Genomic DNA, 17348 nt, shown 5'->3' on the forward strand with positions numbered 1-17348 from the left:
TCAGTGCCATCTTTTTTTTTTTTTTAAAGATTTATTTATTTGAGAGAGAGAGAGAGCACGAGAAAGGGGGAGGGTCAGAGGGAGAAGCAGGCTCCCCGCCGAGCAGGGAGCCCGATGCGGGACTCGATCCTGGGACTCCAGGATCATGACCTGAGCCGAAGGCAGTCGCTTAACCAATTGAGCCACCCAGGGGCCTAGCTCAGCGCCATCTTTTGTCTCCAGAGCACAGAGGCCCACAAGAACAGCAAGGATGGTCGGCTGGTGTGGACGGGCACCCAGGAGCACCTTGTGTCCACTGGATTCAACCAGGTAGGGCTACTCCCAGATGGGCAGGGCACCCACACCAAGAGGGTAAAGATGAGCCCCACTGGGAGCTGGGGGATGGCCAGCCAGCTCTAGGCCTGTCCATATACGGCCCTGTGTGCAGCCGGGTCTCAGAGCCCCAGGGGACCTCCAGCTGCTGAAAACTGGCAGATTCCATTTGCAATAGCTAAGCCTGACCCTGGGAATCATGGCAGCCCCCCCCCCCCAGAGTCCGTGGACAGAACCGCCCCTTGTCCTTTGTCACCTAGGGGTTCTTAAAGGGGCAGGACATGAAAACCCAGACTCTCCCTCCCTGGCATGACTCACCCCCCCACACCCTCCATGCTCTGCTCTGGGGCAAGTACCCTTGTGCCAGGCTGTGTCCTCAGGCGCCAGATTCCCAGGGAGCCCAGGGGGCTGAGGGATGGGCCCCTCTGAGCCCCTCTTTGCCTCCTCCATGCAGATGCGTGAGCGGGAAGTGAAGCTGTGGGACACCCGGCACTTCTCCAGCGCCCTCACCTCCCTCAGCCTGGACACCTCACCCGGGTAGGAGCGGCTGGCATGCTGGGATGGGCTGGGGGGAGGGTCAAGGGCCTGGATGGTGTCTCGAATCCAGGTCTGTAGTGGACGCTCAGGGTGAGGGCCTCTGCCATGCCATGGCAAGGCCACCTGTGGAGTGGAGGGGCCCAGTCCGTGTGGAGCAGCCTCACCTGGCTCAGATCTTGTCAGTGAGGGGCTGATCACCGAAGTGGTCGGGGTGCTCGAGCTGGTCTGCAAGGTCTTGCAGAAGAAACCCGGTCCTGGCCCTGCAAGAGATCCCTGGAGCTTCACCAGCACGGGGTGGCGAGGCAGCTCTGCATGAGCCGATGAGCCTACTGACCCCATCCCACATGGTCCCTAGCAACAGAGGGGGCCCTTGGTCATGCAGGCTTTCAGCCCACGGGCTCACACTAGCGTGTGTTGGCATTTGGGGCCCTGACTGTGACCCAGCAGACACATGGATGGGAAACGTGGGAATGTACTTGGTTTGGCTGTGGCCATTTTGGTGGTGCCGAGGGTCAAGAAGACTGAAGCTTCGCTAGATGGCAGGGTGGACATGGGGTGATGTGAGGTGGGATGATGTGGAGACAGACGGGCTGGCAGGCTTGGAGGCACAAGTGACAGAGGGAGGCAGGCCTTGGACTCACAGGCTTTCTGAACCCTCCTCAGCCCTGGCCACATGCCTATCTCTGGTGGTTTTGGGTGGGGTAGGGGTGGGTGCACCCAGGCAGCTTGGGACTACAAGTGCACCTCATCTTTCCGTCCTCCTGGAAGTGCATGCAGGAGGGTTTGTGGTGGTGCCGTGGGGACTGGCCAAGCCAGCTCTATGCAGGGGGCTTGGGCTCGCTGTGGCTTTAGGCACAGGAGGCTCTCAGCGGTGACTCCCCATGTCACAGCTGAGGAAACAGGCGCAGGAGAGTGGGGGACCAGCCTGGCTGGGGTAGGAGGAGGTGGGGGCCTGGTTCCCTTTCAGAAGCCTCAGCCCTGCTCAGCTGGGAGTCTTGGAGGGGCTTGCTGGGATCCCCACGTGCTCCCCAGGCAGGGATCTGTGAAGGTCAGAGCCAGGAGAGGGTCTTGGTTCTTGGCTGTCCATCCATCCCCTTCCTCTTCCGTTTCACGGCTGGAAAACTGAGTCACCGAAGGCGCAGTGATCTGTCCAAGCTCCAGGAGTAGCATGGACCGTGTTTGGGGGCGGGAAAGCCTGACTGCCCTAAGACCTCTTGCCAGGGCATCTCCCAGAGAAGGGATAACAGTGGCAGTGACCCTCCGCTCCCACCCCTTCTTGCAACCCAGGGAGAGGTTGGGGAGCTGGTGAGGCCCATTTTGGAGATGAGGAAGGCAAAGCTGAGTGAGATCCAGTGCCTTAGAACCACACAGTGCAAGTCCTCTGCTTACTCTGGGCCCTGGGGATTCGGAGGGAGCAGTCACTGGGACCCCCTGCATTGGAAGAATAAGAGCTCCTGGGCCTGATGCTGCATTCGTATCTTTTCCTCCACACCTTCCCAGGCCAGACAACCTCTTCCCTACAGGGCTCCCCAGCAGAAGGAGAGAGCTGGCCCAGCCTGGAAAGGGGACCCAGAGCTAGCCATCAAGTGCTCCTCCACCCACCACTTCCTGCCTTCCAGACTCCACCCCTGGCCCCTGATGGGTCCCCCTCCCCCGCAGAGCAGCCCCCGCCCATCCCCAGCGTGGCCTCTGGAGGAGTTAACGATGCCCAGACCCCACGGTGCCACTGGCCAAGGCTGACCCTGTAATTAGAGCAGTTAAGAATAGCTTCGCAGGGCCAGCAAGGCCTGGAATTTCTCAAATCACTCCCAGATGGGTGGCCAGACCAGTGTCCCACCCCCACCATCCCCCAGTCCTGGCCCCTGCCCTGCCAGGCCACGCCCTTGGCAGAGGAGTGGGGACTCTCCGGCCCTCGGTAAAGCGGGTGGACCAAGGTGTAGTGGTGGCGGATCGCCTGTCCCCTCAGCCTCCCTGGGGTGTCAGCCCTGCTGAGTGATCTGGACTGAAGAAGGGAAGTATGCAGGGTGTCAGATGCGGGGACAGCCATGGATTTCCACTGTACCCCTCAATTTCTTCTCTGTTTTACAGATTTTCCATCTCAATTTGAGCAGAACAGTGAGTGTTTCTTTTCAAAGCTAGAGGGGGCCAGGGATCAGGCAAACACCTCTCCCTGTCATCTCCTAGGGAGTGCCCAGGGCCCCACCCTCCCAGAGGCTTCTGTCACAGCTCCCACCTGTGTCCTCCTCCCTGCTCATCCCCATTGTCCGTGGAGTGCCGCTCACTCAGAGGAGACATGCCATGGTTGGAAGAGCAGGGCGTCAGGGACCTGTCTGTGAAGCCGGGCTCAGGCAGCAGGCCCAGTGGGTGTCCCAGGCGCTGTGGTCCGTGCAGGGTGGAGGTGGGAGGGTAAGTGGCAGGGCAGGCTTGACACTGAAGGAGCAGCTCATGTTCTAGACTGGGAGGTTCAGAAACACTGTCTCGGGGCAATGCTTCTGGGTGGGTGAACGGTCAGCTGTACCCATCGGCCACAGGCAGATGGGAACTTATCTCCTCGTGTTCCTCAAGAGGCATCTGAGGCCAGAGAAGTTGATTGTTGAGGTCACCACAGCAGCCATTCCAGGCAGGGTGGAGGCTGGGGTTCAGTTTCTGCTGCTTCACACCAGGGAGCTTCTGTCCTTCGCAGTGGCCCCACCCGTCTCCTGGAGGCCCGCATGGCTGGCAGCCCCATGCTGGGCCAGGGAGGCTGTGTTGGGATCCTATCCCTGCCTGCTGTGAGCAAGCTGCCGACTCCCCTCCCCAGCCGGTGGTGCTTCTCTCCTGCAGGGCATTTGCTGGGCATTAACGGGAGCATGTGTAGCCCATGTGGCACAGGGCCTGCAGCAGCAAGGACCCAGTAGTCACACTGGCATCTCCCCATGTCCATCCCTGGACCCTGCCCTGGAGCCACTGGGATTGCCCTGTGTAAGGGTTGCCTCTTGGCTTGGTCTCCACTCTGCCCCTGGGCCTCCCTACAGCCCCCAGCCCTGATCTGATGGGACACCCCAAATACCTTTTCTGGGAGGCGCTGGAGTGAGTGTTTAGCCTCTGTCTTTGGGTCCCGCCCCCCCACCCCACCCCCTGCCATCCCACTAGGCCAGGTTTGGCTTTGCAGTGAAAACATTTATTCAACAGCCACGCTGTGTTCAGCAGCAGCCCACAGGCCCACAATGGCCCCTTTGACAGGGCTGCCGAGGGGGAGGGCAGGCCTCACCATAGCCGCTCCCCTAATGGGACCCAGGCTCACAGGAAATCCACCTGGGCCGCCACTGCTTCAGGAAGAAGGGGCCCCACCCAGGCTCACTGCCACCATCTTCTGCCTGCCATGACCCACCGCCCACCTCCTCCCTTCCCATGCCAGAACCCACAGCCTCCGCTAATTGAATCCAGAGCCTCGCGTGGCTGGGCCTGACTTGGCGCTGACATTAACGCCCTGAGCCCCAGGGCCTGCTCCCCAGGCCTGGCTGAGCTGCCTCCTTCCATCCAGGGTGAGGCTGGTAGGGCCCAGTGGCCGTGACCCACAGAGGGGATGCAGGCATGGGGCCTCGGGGAGGCTTGCTCAGGGTTCGCAGCCTCTCTGCGGCCCCTGGGCCCACTTTGCCTCCTGTCTCAGGGTCATGGGAGAAGGTGCTCTGCTACCATCCTTGTTCCCAAGCTCCCAGCACCCAGTCCAGGCCAGAGCTGCAGTCTGCATCCCTGGCCCTGCCCCCACACAGCCCGTGGCCTTCCTGGAAAACACTCCCACTTCCGGGGTTTCTGGAAAGGCTGGGCACATCCCCAGTGCAGAGTAAAGGGGCATCACAAGGCCATCAGGCCTTTGCAAGCCAGGCTCAGACCTTTGGTCCTGTTCCTGGGCCACCTGCCCCTAACAGCCCCGGCTTGGCCCTTCCTCCCCACTCACCAGACGGTTCCTGTCATTCAGGATCTGTGCTTCCCCTCCACCAAGACCCCTCTTTGCTGTTGGACCACGAGGCCGGGAGCAAGGTGCCCCAGCCTGAGCCTACGCAGAAGGGTATCAGGACTTTAGGGAGGGCTGTGTGCTCTGGCCCAGCACCATCTGTGGGGGCCTGCAGGACGCAGCTCTAGGGGCCCCTTTCACAGAGGAAGGGAAGCAGTGAAGTGCCTGTCAGGCCCTTTCCCAAGGAGGGATCCTTGGGGACACTCTTGGCCTTTATCTGCCATGAGCCTTGCTCAGCCTCACAGGAGCACTACAGTTCTGCTGGCAGACCACTGGGCTTGGGTGGGGTGAGGCTGCCTTCATGTCCCTCTTGTTCAAGGTTAGAAGCTGCCCAGCTCCCATCCCTGCTCCCGCCTGCACCCCAGTCTCAACTGAGAGGCTGCACCAGGCACCCCAGTTGAGGCTGGGCAGACATAGCCCAGGGTGGGGTACCTGGAAGGGCCACCCTTCCTGGCATGGTCGTCAGCAGCAGCCCTCCCCAGCCCAGGGGTTGCTGACCAGGGCCTGGTGCCCATTGGGGAGAGGGTTCCTGGCCCCCAGCTTCCCCACAAAGAGAGCTATCCGTTTACACCCACCCTGCACCCCCACCCTCCTTCACCCAGCCCAGGTACCCTGGGCCACGCCAGAGAAACACACTCATTTTATCTTTTATTTTTCTTACAAAAGGCCTTCATATCATTGTTTGTCTTACAAAAACCAAAGTCTTGTCTCTGAGTTTGGAAAACATTTTCCCAGAATAACTGGGAAAGAATCTCTTATAAATATATTTTTAAAAAACCAAAGCAAAACGTGTTCCTAAAGCGTCTGTCTTTCCAGTTTCTTTTGTTCCTTTGCTCCTTGGGGCCGAGGCTGACCCACATGCCCCATCCCCAGCCCCACTCTTCCTCTGCTGTCTTTCTGGGGGCTTCCTTCACTGGCCCCCGGAGTCTCCTTGGGAGGGGGGCCTGGCAGCCCTGGGCCTGTGTTACCAGCACACGGCAGGGCCCGCCCCACCCTTCCCCAGGGGTTGTACGTTGCAGAGGACAGGGCAGACGCCACCCGCGTAGGCACTCAGGCTTGGGGCACCTTAGAGGTGGTCACCTGGGTCCCAGGATCTCATGGATGAGGAGACGGAGGGGCGGGGTCTTGCTGTGGTTACACAGCTGCGACCTTGATGTGTCCTCCCGGTAGGGATCTGAGAACTTCCTTGGTCTGGCGCAGGAGGGCGCTGGCGGATCCCAGCAGGGCTGAGAGCCCGGCCTAGCAGCCTTGTCGCTCCCGGGCTTAGATGTAGGGCTTGGTGGGGAGGGGCCCCTGGGGGCTGGGCCCCGAGTAGCCCATGAGTGGCACCTCACACTCCGGCCCGCTGGGTAGGGCCTCCCCACCGCCCTCAGTCGCCTTGGGGCCTGGCTCCAAGGGGGCCTTCACCCCCTCCAGCTCCAGGGGCCCAGGCCCGGGCCCCACCTGTCCTTTGCCCTGCGCTACAGCCGCCGCCACCCGCCCCCGCCGCACGCAGTAGGCCGCCCCCACAGCAGCCAGGGCCGCCAGGAGCACGGCCGCCAGGGCCGGCGCAATGAGGAGTGGCAGGTTGCCCTCTCGGGCCTGGGTGACGGGGGCATGGTTGGAGCGGCTGGCTGGTGGCGTGCGGGCCTCCCCACAGGCCTCTTCGCCCTCAGGCAGCCGCCCGACCCCCAGAGGCCTGACGCAGATGGAATAGGTGGCGTTGGGTCGCAGCTGGGTGACTGTGTACTCGGCAAGTGAAGCGGGCAGGCGCAGCGTCACGGGCCGCTTGTCGGGGCCTGACAGGTTGCGGTAAGTGAGGCGGAGGCTTCTGAGCTGCACGGCACTGCCCTGCAGGTAGCGCTGCAGCCCCACGCGCAGGGAGGTGGGGCTGGCCGGCTCGATGCCCAGGGGCAGGGGCTGGGGCGGCTGCAGCGTGGCCGGGGCAGGGCTGGGTGGGGGCCCCTGCCTCACCAGGCTCTCGCAGTACAGGCCCGTGAAGAGCTCAGGGCACAGGCACTCCAGGTGGCCCTGCACCCCCAGGTGGCAGGTGCCCCCATTGAGGCAAACGGACGCTGGGCAGTCCTGGGGCCGGGGGGGAGGCCCCACCGTGGGCAGGGCCGCAGGGGGCAGGCTGGGGGCCTCGGTGGCCGGCTCTGTGGGGTTGAGCCAGGTGGGAGCTGGACTGGAAGGGGAGAACGTGGGCCCCCATACCACGGGCTTCGTGGTGGGCACCGTGGCCGTGGTGGTGGTGGCAGGGCAGCCAAAGTCAGCATATTCGAGGTCTAGGAGCAGTCGGCCAGCATTCTTGGGCGGGAAGTGGCAGCGTGTCTCTTCCGGGCTGGCCAGCGCCACATGGCTCTCCCGTACCCAAGGCCCAAACCAGCTTAGGGGGCAGACGCAGTTGAAGGGGTTGCGGGCGGCCACCAGGAGCCGCAGGCGGGGGAAGAGGCCCGACAGCTCGTGCGGGAGCGCCTGCAGGCTCAGGTTGCTCAGGTCCAGCTCCTGCAGGGCCACCAGGCCGGCCAGGCCCTCGGGCTGCAGCTGGGCCATGCGGGTGTTGCCCGCCAGCCGCAGGCGCGTCAGGCCCCGCAGGCCCTGGATGGCGGGCGGCACGCGCTCCAGCTGGTTGTCAGACACATCCAGGTCGTGGAGGTTGCGCAGGCGGCTGAAGAGCCCCTCGTCCAGGCGCCGCAGCCCCAGGCCAGCCAGCCGCAGTGCCTCCACGTTGGCAGTGTCCAGGGTGCCAGGCTCCAGGGCCGGGAGGCTGTTGTGGCTGAGGTCAAGCAGCAGTAGGCGCGGCAGGCGCAGCGGGGGCAGTGCCCGCAGTTCATTGTCCTGCAGCTTGAGCTCCAGGAGGCCATCGAGCGTGTCAAAGGCTCCGGGCTGGATGTAGCGGATGCGGTTCTTGCCCAGGTAGAGGCGCTCCAGGCGCCGCAGGCCGCGGAAGGTCTCGTTGGTGATCTCGCGAAGCCTGTTGGCCGTCAGGTCCAGGTTGCTGAGGTTGGCGAGTGGCTGGAAGACCCCAGCGGGCAGGCTGGCGATCTGGTTCTGCGACAGGTCTAGGAGCTGCAGCCCCGGCAGGCTGGCAAAGCTGGCTGCGTCGAGTGTGGTGATGCCGTTCTCGAAGATGTAGAGGCCCGCTGTGTCGGGTGGCACGTCGCGGGGCACGGTGGCTCCCTGGCGGGCGGTGCAGAAGACCGTCTGTGGCTGGTGGCACTGGCAGCCGGTTGGGCAGCCCCACACCCCGGGCTCCGGGGCCAGCAGCGGCAGCAGCAGCGGCAGCAGCAGGTGGGGGGGGACTCTGGAGCACATCTTCTGGTTCCTGGGAGCAGGGGAGAGAGAGAGACAGGAGACCGTGAGCCAGGGGCCCGGGTGACAGCCACGCCAGGGAGGGACCAGGAAGGGCATTCCCTGCCCCCAAATCCAACAGCGCACAGCAGTTATGGTCAGGTCCCCAGTGCCCCGGCCCCATTCCTGTCCCAGCCCCATCAGCTCCCTAAGTGACTTTGAGCCCTCCCGTGACTTCGTTATGCCATCACTTGCTACTTCCTGCGCTGTCACCAGGGCTCGGTGGGCTGATGCGTGCAGAGAGGCTGGCCCCCAGACAGTGGCCACAAAAACTCGCCTCTCCTTAACCCCAGCCCTCTCACCTCTGCGGCTCAGAGAGAACACATGGTCAAAAAGCATCAGGCTCCATGCTCTCCCTTCAAGTCCCCTCCCCCCCACAAATCTCTGCTGAGGTGGACAGACAAGGGGGGGAGCCCGTGGGTCCAAGAGCAGCAGCCCCTCCCCACGGCGTCTGGGAGAGAAGGGGCGGGCAGCCAGCGCGTAAGCAGAGAAGCTGGCTGCCCCGTGCCGCTGGCCCCTGCCGCCACGCTCTGTGTCCTCCAAGTGAGGAGGAGACCGCAGCAGGAAGACTTCACATGGAAACTATGGGATCGGTGTTTTTCCACTTGTGAAGTCAGACCTGCCCAGTATGGGAGCTGAGGGCCCTCCAGGATGTGGCCAGGGGGAATGTTCCTAGGGGAGGGGGCAGAGGGGGGCTTGAGCTGTTGGCAGGTGTTCCCCTGTGTGGGGGGGCAGACAGGGAGGCAGGGAACCCTGGGCTTCAGATCCCCCATCTCTGAGGTGTGATGACAGATCCAGAGGTGGGGGGTCCTGGCCTCCCTGGGCTCATCCAGGGGGCACGGGGGGACACTGGCTGCGGGGTGGTCCCAAAAGCAGTGCTGGCCCTAGAAACATTCTGCAGACTGGTTCATTTGCCATTTCTTGGGGTCCACTCTGGCCTGAGCACTGAGGATAAGGGGCAGCAGCTCTTCACCCCATGCTAGCTCACCAAGCATTTACAGTCCCCTCATGTGGTGCCCCTAGCAGCCATGGCAGGTGGAAACTATCCTCATTGCTCCCAGATGACAGAAGGGGGGGGCTCCAGGAGGTGTAGTGACTTGCTGCCGTCCCACTGCCAGGAAATCTGAGCCGGAGCCTAGGTCCTTAACCATGTCCAGGTGCAGCTGGGCCTGCAGCTTGGGATGGTCCTGCCCTGCTGATGAGGGGGTGGCTCCCTCAGCTGCTCTGGGCTCCAGCTTGTAGCTGGAACTGCTCTAGACTGAATGGGGCCACAGTATGAGGCCCCCTTTCAGGCTCCTGGGGGAGCCCAGGGGCCACCCTAGCAGCAGTCCTCACTCTCTGAGCGCCGAGAGTCCCCAAGAGACCGGCACCCCTCCCCTCCAGGCGCCTTCTGCTCACACAAGGGCCTTTTGTCCTGGGGCTCAGCCTCCCCTTCCCCCACGCCTGCCAACCGTCAGGCTATGGCAGGTAACATGGCCCCCTCAGCCGAGCCCGTGTTCTGCCCCGCTGCCATCCATCAGGCTCCTCCTCCAGGAACACAGGCTCCCGCAATGTGAGGAAGAGGAGGGGCAGGTGGTCCCAGGATAGACAAGACAAGTCACTGGGGAGACCAGTTCTGGGTAAAGGCCTGTTACCAGGTTGGGCCTGCACAGGCCCTACCCGCCTGCAGGGTCCCCTCTGCCCCGGAAGTGGGACTGTCAGCCTCTGCCCCTTGCTCGTTTGCACTGATGACCACCTTCCAGAGGCCAGCCAGGGAGGCCTTCCCTGACCCCCAGCTGGTGCCCCTTCCCCTGCTCTCTCTCCTGTCCGCTTCCTTGTGTCCCAGAGCATGCTTAGCTCACCTTTGCTGAGTAAACGGTGGGGCAGGGCCTTGTACCCAACCTCAGAAGATGCTAGGACCAGGACCTGGAAGGCCTTGTGCCCCTCTGGCCCTGCCGGCACCATCCCAAGGGGGCTGCGTGCACCACACCCAGCCTCCTCCCCGAAGTGGACCCGCTCCACCCTCACTGACTCAGAAGGCAGCGGGTGTGGCCTGGCCTCCAGATGTGGGCTGTGAGCACCCCCCGCCCCCCACGTCCACGTGTGGGGTGAGCCGCCTCCCCCTGAATCAGCTCTCCCAGCGGGGCAGGCAGGGTCAGGAAGGGAGCAGCCAGGCTCCAGGGTGGGAGGGGACCCTACACGTGGCCACCCCTACGGCTTCAGCTCCCCCTGGGCTATGTATAAGGTCATGGTTAAGAGCTCATGCTCCAGTCAGGCAGCCTGGGCCAGGGGCATCCCAGTTCTGAGGCCTTGCTTTCTTCAGTGTCTCCCCAAGCATTTCAGAGTTGACACAGCCTAGGACTGGGAGCATTTAGAACTGAACAGCCCGGGCGTGGCCCCTGGGGGCCTAGGTTGCGTGCTGGGGGGTGTTCCCCACTCTGCGCCAAGGAGGGGCATCAGGGTGGGCTCTGGGCTTTGCCCAGAGTCTGTTGGCCCTTTAATCCATAAAGTCATCATGAGGGAGCCGTAGGTCTGTCCAGCCACAGGATGGCAATCTGGCTGAGTAGGTGGGGAGCAGGGGCTGGGTCAGAACAAGGGCAACTGGCATCCTGGGCCGGGGAGACCCCAGCAGGCAGCAGCTAACCTGCTGCCCACCTGCTAGGATGCTGGGGTGAGCACCTGGGCCCGAGCAGGGGGTCGGCACTGGGGCTTTGGCATGGGCTGCTGCTCCAGGGGCTCTGCCATGGGCTCTCCTGGCACCAAGAGCAGATCACATAGCCCCCAGAAGGGACCCAGAAGGTGAAGGCCGGCTGTGGAGGGGGTGGGCAGGAGGGCAACAGGAGACAGAGGCCTGAGTTCAGGCCCAAGTTCAGCCCCTAAATAGCTTCCCAAGTCCCTTTCCAATTCTGGGCCTCAGTTTCTCACCAGCCCTGCCTCACTCTCTGGAGTTGTTCTGAGCACCCAGGGTTGTAGTGTTGTGTTGTTCTGTTTGTTTTTAAGTGGGGGAGTTGTTTTAACAAGTTCTGGGAGTGATTCCGCTTGTCTGGGCTCGTTCTGGGAGGTGTGTGTGCGCGTGCGCACTGGGAGTGGGGTGTCTCAGGGGGAGGTCATGGCTGTCCTGGCCATTGCAATTCCAGCAGCCCTGAAGGACCAGGGGCCTGGGCTTTGATATCTGATCTGCTGACCCGAGGCAGGGAGGTGGGACCTTTCCCTCTGCAAAGGGTGTGGAGAACCTCCTGGAGGCAGCCCTGGGGCTTGGGGGGTAGTGGAAGTAGAAGGGCAAAGGGTCCAGGTCCGCGCTCTTCCCCCTGGACTCTGCAGCCTCCTCACCTTGGCCTGGCCCACCATGGTGTGGTGGGAAGAGGCAGGAAACTGAGGCTTAGGCTCTTGCTGCTGGCTGTGCTGCCCTCCAGGGGACAGTTGCTGGGATGGGGCTTTTTAAGGTCCCACTGCCTGTGTGGTTGCATGACAGTCTAGCCATGGTCCTTCACCTCGGTTCCCGTCTATGAAGGGCAGGGGAGAGGGGGCGTTCCTAGTTATAGTGCCTGATCGTCAGGGCTGTTTAGTTTGTACTTGGAGCACATGCTAAGTGGTCAGTAAACATTAGCTACTGAAGGTGTTACCCATAAAACCTGAGCCCTGCCTTCTGCACATATGGGGTGAGGATGCCATGGTGTGGGAGGGGCTTCATGCCACTTTCAGCACAGACAGGAGGCCCCCCTACGCCCAGAGTGAGGCCTCCATGGGGAGGCTGCCCTCCATCCTCCACCCTTCAGTGTGGGAGAGGAGCTGGAGAGAGCAGCCTGATGAGGGGTGTATTTAGTTCTGGAAGGGGGTGGGGGAGTGAGCTGTCCTTTGGCCAGCCCCCCTCAGCATATGACCCGGGAGTGGGGGAAGGGAGCAGAGGGAGGGGCTCTATGAGTAAGGACATCCTATTCAGCTCTGACGGGGACCCTGGTGCCCCCACACACCTCTGAGTGTGGGGGACATCTGGAGGCACCCACTCACACACAGGCCCTGGGTCAGGCAGGTACTAGTGAGTGGGTGGGACCCAGGCATTTGGGGGACCGCATCAGAGCTCAGGCTGCACATCTCACTGCTGCTGGGGAAGGCCACACGCCTGGGTGGTGGGGGCATAGGGTCAGACAGACAGACAGACAGATGAGGCCAGCACAGTCCCTTCCTGTGCCAGACACTGCAGAGTGGGTGCAGGGGTCAGGTGCTGCAGGTCTGACCCTGAGGCTCTGGGCCTCTGGCTCCCAGTGCTGGCCCCCCCACCCCCACCCTGGCTAAACACTGCCGGCCAGGCCTGGCAGTGGCCCAGCCCAGGAGTCTGCCAACCCCCCCAGGCAGGCGGGGACCATGCCGGCGGCCAGGATGGCTGGCTCCGGTTTCGCTGACGTGTCTGAGGAGGCTCAGAGCCGAGGCTGGGTCCACCCATCTCGCCATCCCTGGGGCACAGCAGAGCAGAGAGGTCGGGGTCTCTGTTCTAGGTCCTCAGGGGAAGGGGACAAGGTGAGGGTGGGGACCGCAGTCTGACCCTGTGATGAAGCCTGGAGTCCCTACTTTGGTCTCGGCTCGTCTGCCTTACTCTCTTTACCGCTCCAGCCTGCTCTCCTCATTCTACACATGAGGCCCAAGACACAGCTTTATGACCTCATCCAGTTCCCTTTCTGCGTTTGTGTCTCCCACCTACAACCCCAGGGGTTTCTCAACCCCAGCTGTACATCAGAATCTCCTGGGAAGCTTTGGGAAGTTCCTGATGCCCTCTCCACTCCTTGCCAATGAAATAAGAATTTCTGGGATAAGGCCCAAGCAGAGCTGTACTTTGGAGAAGCTCCTTCAGTGAGTCTCCCTTACAGGGCTCAGACCCTGGGGCAGAAGATTGCAAAGGGGGACAGTCTGGATGTCAGCCTTGTCTCCCTGTCCAGGGAGGGGTCTGGATCACCAGCAGGTATGGCTGGCTGGCAGCGCCAAAACAGCAGGAGCTGGGCCCCCCTCCTCCCAGGCAGGAGCTGCCTAGCCCCAAATGGGTGTCTTCTGTGACACCGTGGGTGACTTGGCAGCCACCAGACCTGTCAGCCCAGGCCTGGGAGACCAGTGACTAAAGCCATTCTGCTCAAGTGGGCCCTCAGGGCGGCGGGATATGTCATCTCAGTCAGGAGAGGTGCCACTCTGTTGGGAGAGGACACCTGCTGCCCCGGGAGCTATTTGGTGGCTGTGGCCCAACTAGAAATGGGCCAGTCCAGATGCCACCATCGGCACGCGCGGGTGTGATGCCACAGGGGCTGGGCTCAGTCAGACGCAGGGCCTCCTGGCTGTCCTGTCCCCACCCAGGGCCAAGCATCTATCAAGTAAGGCCCTAACCCTGCCATTAACCCTGGATTTGCCAGAGGAAGACCTTAGTCACCAAGGGAGGCCACCAGCCCAAGCCAGCTGGGCCCAGGTTGTCTGGGTCCTGGGCAGGGACTGAGAAGGAAATGACCTCAAAGGGGTCTTTGCCCTTCTCACTATTGCCATGCCTGGGGTTCTGGGTTCCGCTGTGGCAGAATTGGCCCTGCCTGGGGTCTGCGAACTGATCAGGGGAGCCACAACCCAGCTCCCCCGCCCAGGTCTCTCAGTTCTTACTGCTGCCCATCGAGGCCCAGGGCCAGTAGGGGCCCCAGTACCGCCTCAGCCCCAGCCCCTTCTCAGTGCAAGCCAGCTCTCTCCTCCCTCTTTAATTAAATCTCTCAGGCAGCCGCAGAGGAATGTCAGAGCCTTATTGCATTCCCCTGGAGGAGACTGGTTGGGGGGACTGTCCCCAACCTGGAGAACTGGCCCCTTGCCTGCCTCTACCCCCCAAAACCAAGGTGGCTCAAGGGAGCCTGCTTCAGCCTCCTCATACCCAGGGAGGCTGGAATGAGGAAAAGTGGGGGAGGCCCGAGGGCCTGGCCAGCCAGGCGGCCCAGCCAGCTGAGGGAAAGCAATCCGGCTGCCTCTGGAATGTGGAAACCGATAAAAGGAAGAAGGCTGAGCCTCTGTCCGCCTGCGGTGCACTCAGACTCTTGCAGCACCCCTGCCCGCCCCCAAACACAACCCTGTTCCAGTCACGCGCGCACAGACACATGCCCACGCCAGACACACGCCCACTGGGCCGCGCTCTGACACACACACACACACACACTCACTCCCTCCCCCTTCTCCAAGAACTCTTGCAAATTCCACAGCAGTGAGGGGAGCTGGTTTTCTTGGCAGCGCCGAGCCTTGGGCTCCCTGGCTCAGGGAGGGACTCTAAGGGGAGCTGAGGGGGGCTACAGGAGGGGTCACTAACCCCATGAGGTAGCACTGCTGCCCTTCCCAAGAGCTCAGGGCCTGTAGATGGTCAGGGATGCTTCTGTGGGACGAGCTCACCCAGTCTTCTCTCTGGTCACCAAGGGGGACCGGCTGGCTGGCTGGCTTTCTGAGGTGGGAGCTGCCTCCTGGAACCAGCTGAGATCCCACTTTCCTTTTCCCAGGAGCTGCCCAGCTCAGGGGTGGGGTCCACTTATAAAACCCCATGGGTCTTGCTCCAGCTCCCTCAGGGCAGTAGTAGGGGTGTCAGGAATGGGAGCCAGAAACTCTGGACCCATCTCCTGCCCAGGGCATTTCCCTGCCTGCCATAGGAGGCTTCCTAGGGAGAGCACATGTCTGGTCAATGTCTGAGGGGCTTCTCGTGTTCAGCCCCCCCACCCCCTTTCCAGAGTCTGGAGAAAGTGCCCTGGGACACCAGTCCCCCACCAGCCACATCTGGCCTTCTGGACCCACAGGTCCCAGAGTAGCTGTTTCAGTCTGCAGCTGGGGGAGGTGGGGACAGCCAGTGCCCGGGGGCCCCCCGTCTGGCACGTGTGTGCTCATCCTCCCTCCCTAGGCCAGATAATGGTCTGGAGGGAATCCAGCTGGGCTGCTCATTACCAGAGCCCTCTTCCTGCCTCTGACACTCTGTTTACAGAAGCTCCGGGGGCTGATTCCCCTGGGAGAAGACAGCCAACTCAGGGGACTGCTCTCCCATCCCCCCAAACGCCTCCCTTATCCTGTTGGGCCTTGCCAACAGCTGGGCCCATACTGGACTTCACTGCCCTCTGGACCAGCTCAAGTGGACCCCACTTGGAGGGCACCCACCCAGCTACCCTTCTGTGCCCCCAACACCCAAAGTCCACCCTAGCGGGAAGGAACCTTTGAAATTTAGTAGTGTCCCAGCCCCATAAGCTCTTGCCCTGCAGAGGAGGGCTCTGGGTCCTGGTGTCTCTTCCAGAACCTCACCTGCCCTTGGTGCAAAAGGCAAGCAGGGGGACAGTGGGACCCTAGGGGCCTTTTCCTCCTTCCCACCTTGCAGACTCCACCCCTGGGCCCCAGCAGGAGAGGCAGTCGGTGACCCTGCTGTGGTAATCTTTAACGAATGGGGGCAATGCAGAATGGTTGGCACCAATCGCCTGGCCTGCCAGTGACCACAGGGGACCTCAGCAGCCCTCAGGCCCCAGAGCTGCCAGCCCAGGGACACAAAGGACTAAGCTGGCTCCAGGCCACTGGGTTCATAGCCCAAGCAAAGCCCTGTCCCTGGCAGAGGCAGAGATGGGGCACCCTAATATCTGGAAAATGAAGGGCCGCAGCCTGCCAAGGTCTGTCCCCTGCCCCCCACGGGGCATCAGATACCTCCTAGCCACCCCCACGCCTCCCCAAGGCTGCATGCCTGTTGGCCCCCTGGCTCTGTCCTAAGTGACAAGGGCCCTCAGTACCACCAGGCGGCCAATCTACACAGATCTGTACAGGCGCACGGAGGGCTCCAGGCCCAGAACTAGACTGTCCCACTCCAGGAGCTAAAAGTAACCAAGTCTTTGGCTTGGCTGTCCCCTCAAAGGGGTTTGATTCATAAAACTGGTCATGCCGGAGGGCTCAGCCGTGGGAGGAGGAAGCGAGGGAGGGGGTGTTTATTTTGTCTGCTCACAGCCCTGCCGGCTACCGGCCGGTGAGCCTTGGACGCGCGCGCGGCCGTGGGGCTGTCCGGGACTGCCGTAGGAGGGGGCGAGTCGGGCGCGGGCAGGGGGTGCATGGGGCCCGCCCGCCCTGGGACCAGGTCGGCCCGGGTGATCGTGCGGGGCTGGGGGTCGCGTGTCCGTCCTGAGTGCGTGTGCGCGCGACGGGGGGGGGGTTCGCGCGCGTGATCGTTGCGTTGCACAGCCCACCCCATGGCGCCCCCGGTCTCCGCCCGCAGCGCCCCGGCCCGGCAGACACTCACCGGGGGGCGGCGGCGGCGGCGGCAGGAGCCGGGCGGGGCGGGCCGGCCGGCCCGGTGGGGTCCTGGGCTCCGGGGTCCCGAGGCAGCAGCGTACGTGTCTCCCCGCCCCGGGCTTGGGCTGCGGAGTCAGCTCGCGGGAGGCGGGTCGCGCTTTAAGGGCTGGGGGCGGGGCCGCTCCCCCACGGGGAGGGGCGGGGCCGACAGAGACCCGCCTCCTCTCTTCGCTAAAGGGGTCATTTCGCCGGCTGCCTGATAAACTCACTCATCCACCTCCGGACTGAGGAGGCAGGAGTCCCGCGCTCCCGCCTGCTCTGCCGCTAGTTTGCCATATGACTCTGGGCGGGTCCCTGTTTTTCATAAAAGCAAGAGAATATTGAGACCAAGAGTCCCAAACCCGGATACCTATGACACATCAGGCAGGCGATATAAGGGCACTATTTAAACTCAAGGAGCAGACCCCACAGCTTGTAGAGACCCGGGGAGGTGGCGGTGGGTGGGTAGGGAAAGTAGGGGTTGGTGTAAGGGCTCTGCCTTAACGACCTGCCCCAGTCTGCCAGAGTTTCAGGTTTTTCAAGAGAAACTGGAAATCTGGGGCTTTTAGGTGAAATCTCTCAATGTGTTATTGTTGGTAGCTAATCCCAGTTTCAAAAACTCTTGGGCAGGCCACACAGAGCCCTCTGAGAGCCTCCTAAGTACAATCTCTAATGCCGAATCTGAGTTCTGGGGTCCTTTTAACCATGAGGGCTTTCAGGGAGGTGAGTATCCCTGGGCCACCTTCTCCACATTTTAGAAGAAGGGACTGAGACACAGGAAGGGGAAGTGAGTCTGCCCAAGGCCCCACAGTGCTGGAGGGGTGAGATGGGGTGGGAGGTTGGGCCTCACCATCAGTGGGTGGGGCCTGGGTGCAGCTGATGGTGGCCCTTGGTAGGGGGGAGGGTGGTG

General features: G+C 62.5%; 2 protein-coding genes across 7 annotated transcripts in view; one reads left to right on the top strand and one right to left on the bottom strand.

The window, feature by feature from the left end:
- Nucleotides 1-17348, top strand: part of CORO7 (coronin 7) — a 57776-nt gene that overhangs the window by 28905 nt on the left and 11523 nt on the right. For all 6 annotated transcript variants that reach the window (XM_081820149.1, XM_081820153.1, XM_081820155.1 and 3 more), the window contains 2 exons: nt 223-309; nt 767-849. In XM_081820149.1, coding sequence (XP_081676275.1) covers nt 223-309; nt 767-849 — 170 coding nt within the window. The remainder of the gene's footprint in view (nt 1-222; nt 310-766; nt 850-17348) is intronic.
- On the bottom strand, nt 5479-16547 carry VASN (vasorin). Its single transcript, XM_081820156.1, has 2 exons — nt 16407-16547; nt 5479-8147 (listed from the first exon to the last, which is right to left on the bottom strand). Exon 2 carries the CDS (start codon nt 8135-8137, stop codon nt 6107-6109), a length of 2031 nt encoding a protein of 676 aa, XP_081676282.1. The 5' UTR covers nt 8138-8147; nt 16407-16547; the 3' UTR covers nt 5479-6106.

Source organism: Leptonychotes weddellii, chromosome 5, assembly GCF_054177405.1.
Source record: "Leptonychotes weddellii isolate Sample4059 chromosome 5, ASM5417740v2, whole genome shotgun sequence".
NCBI lineage: Eukaryota > Metazoa > Chordata > Mammalia > Carnivora > Phocidae > Leptonychotes > Leptonychotes weddellii.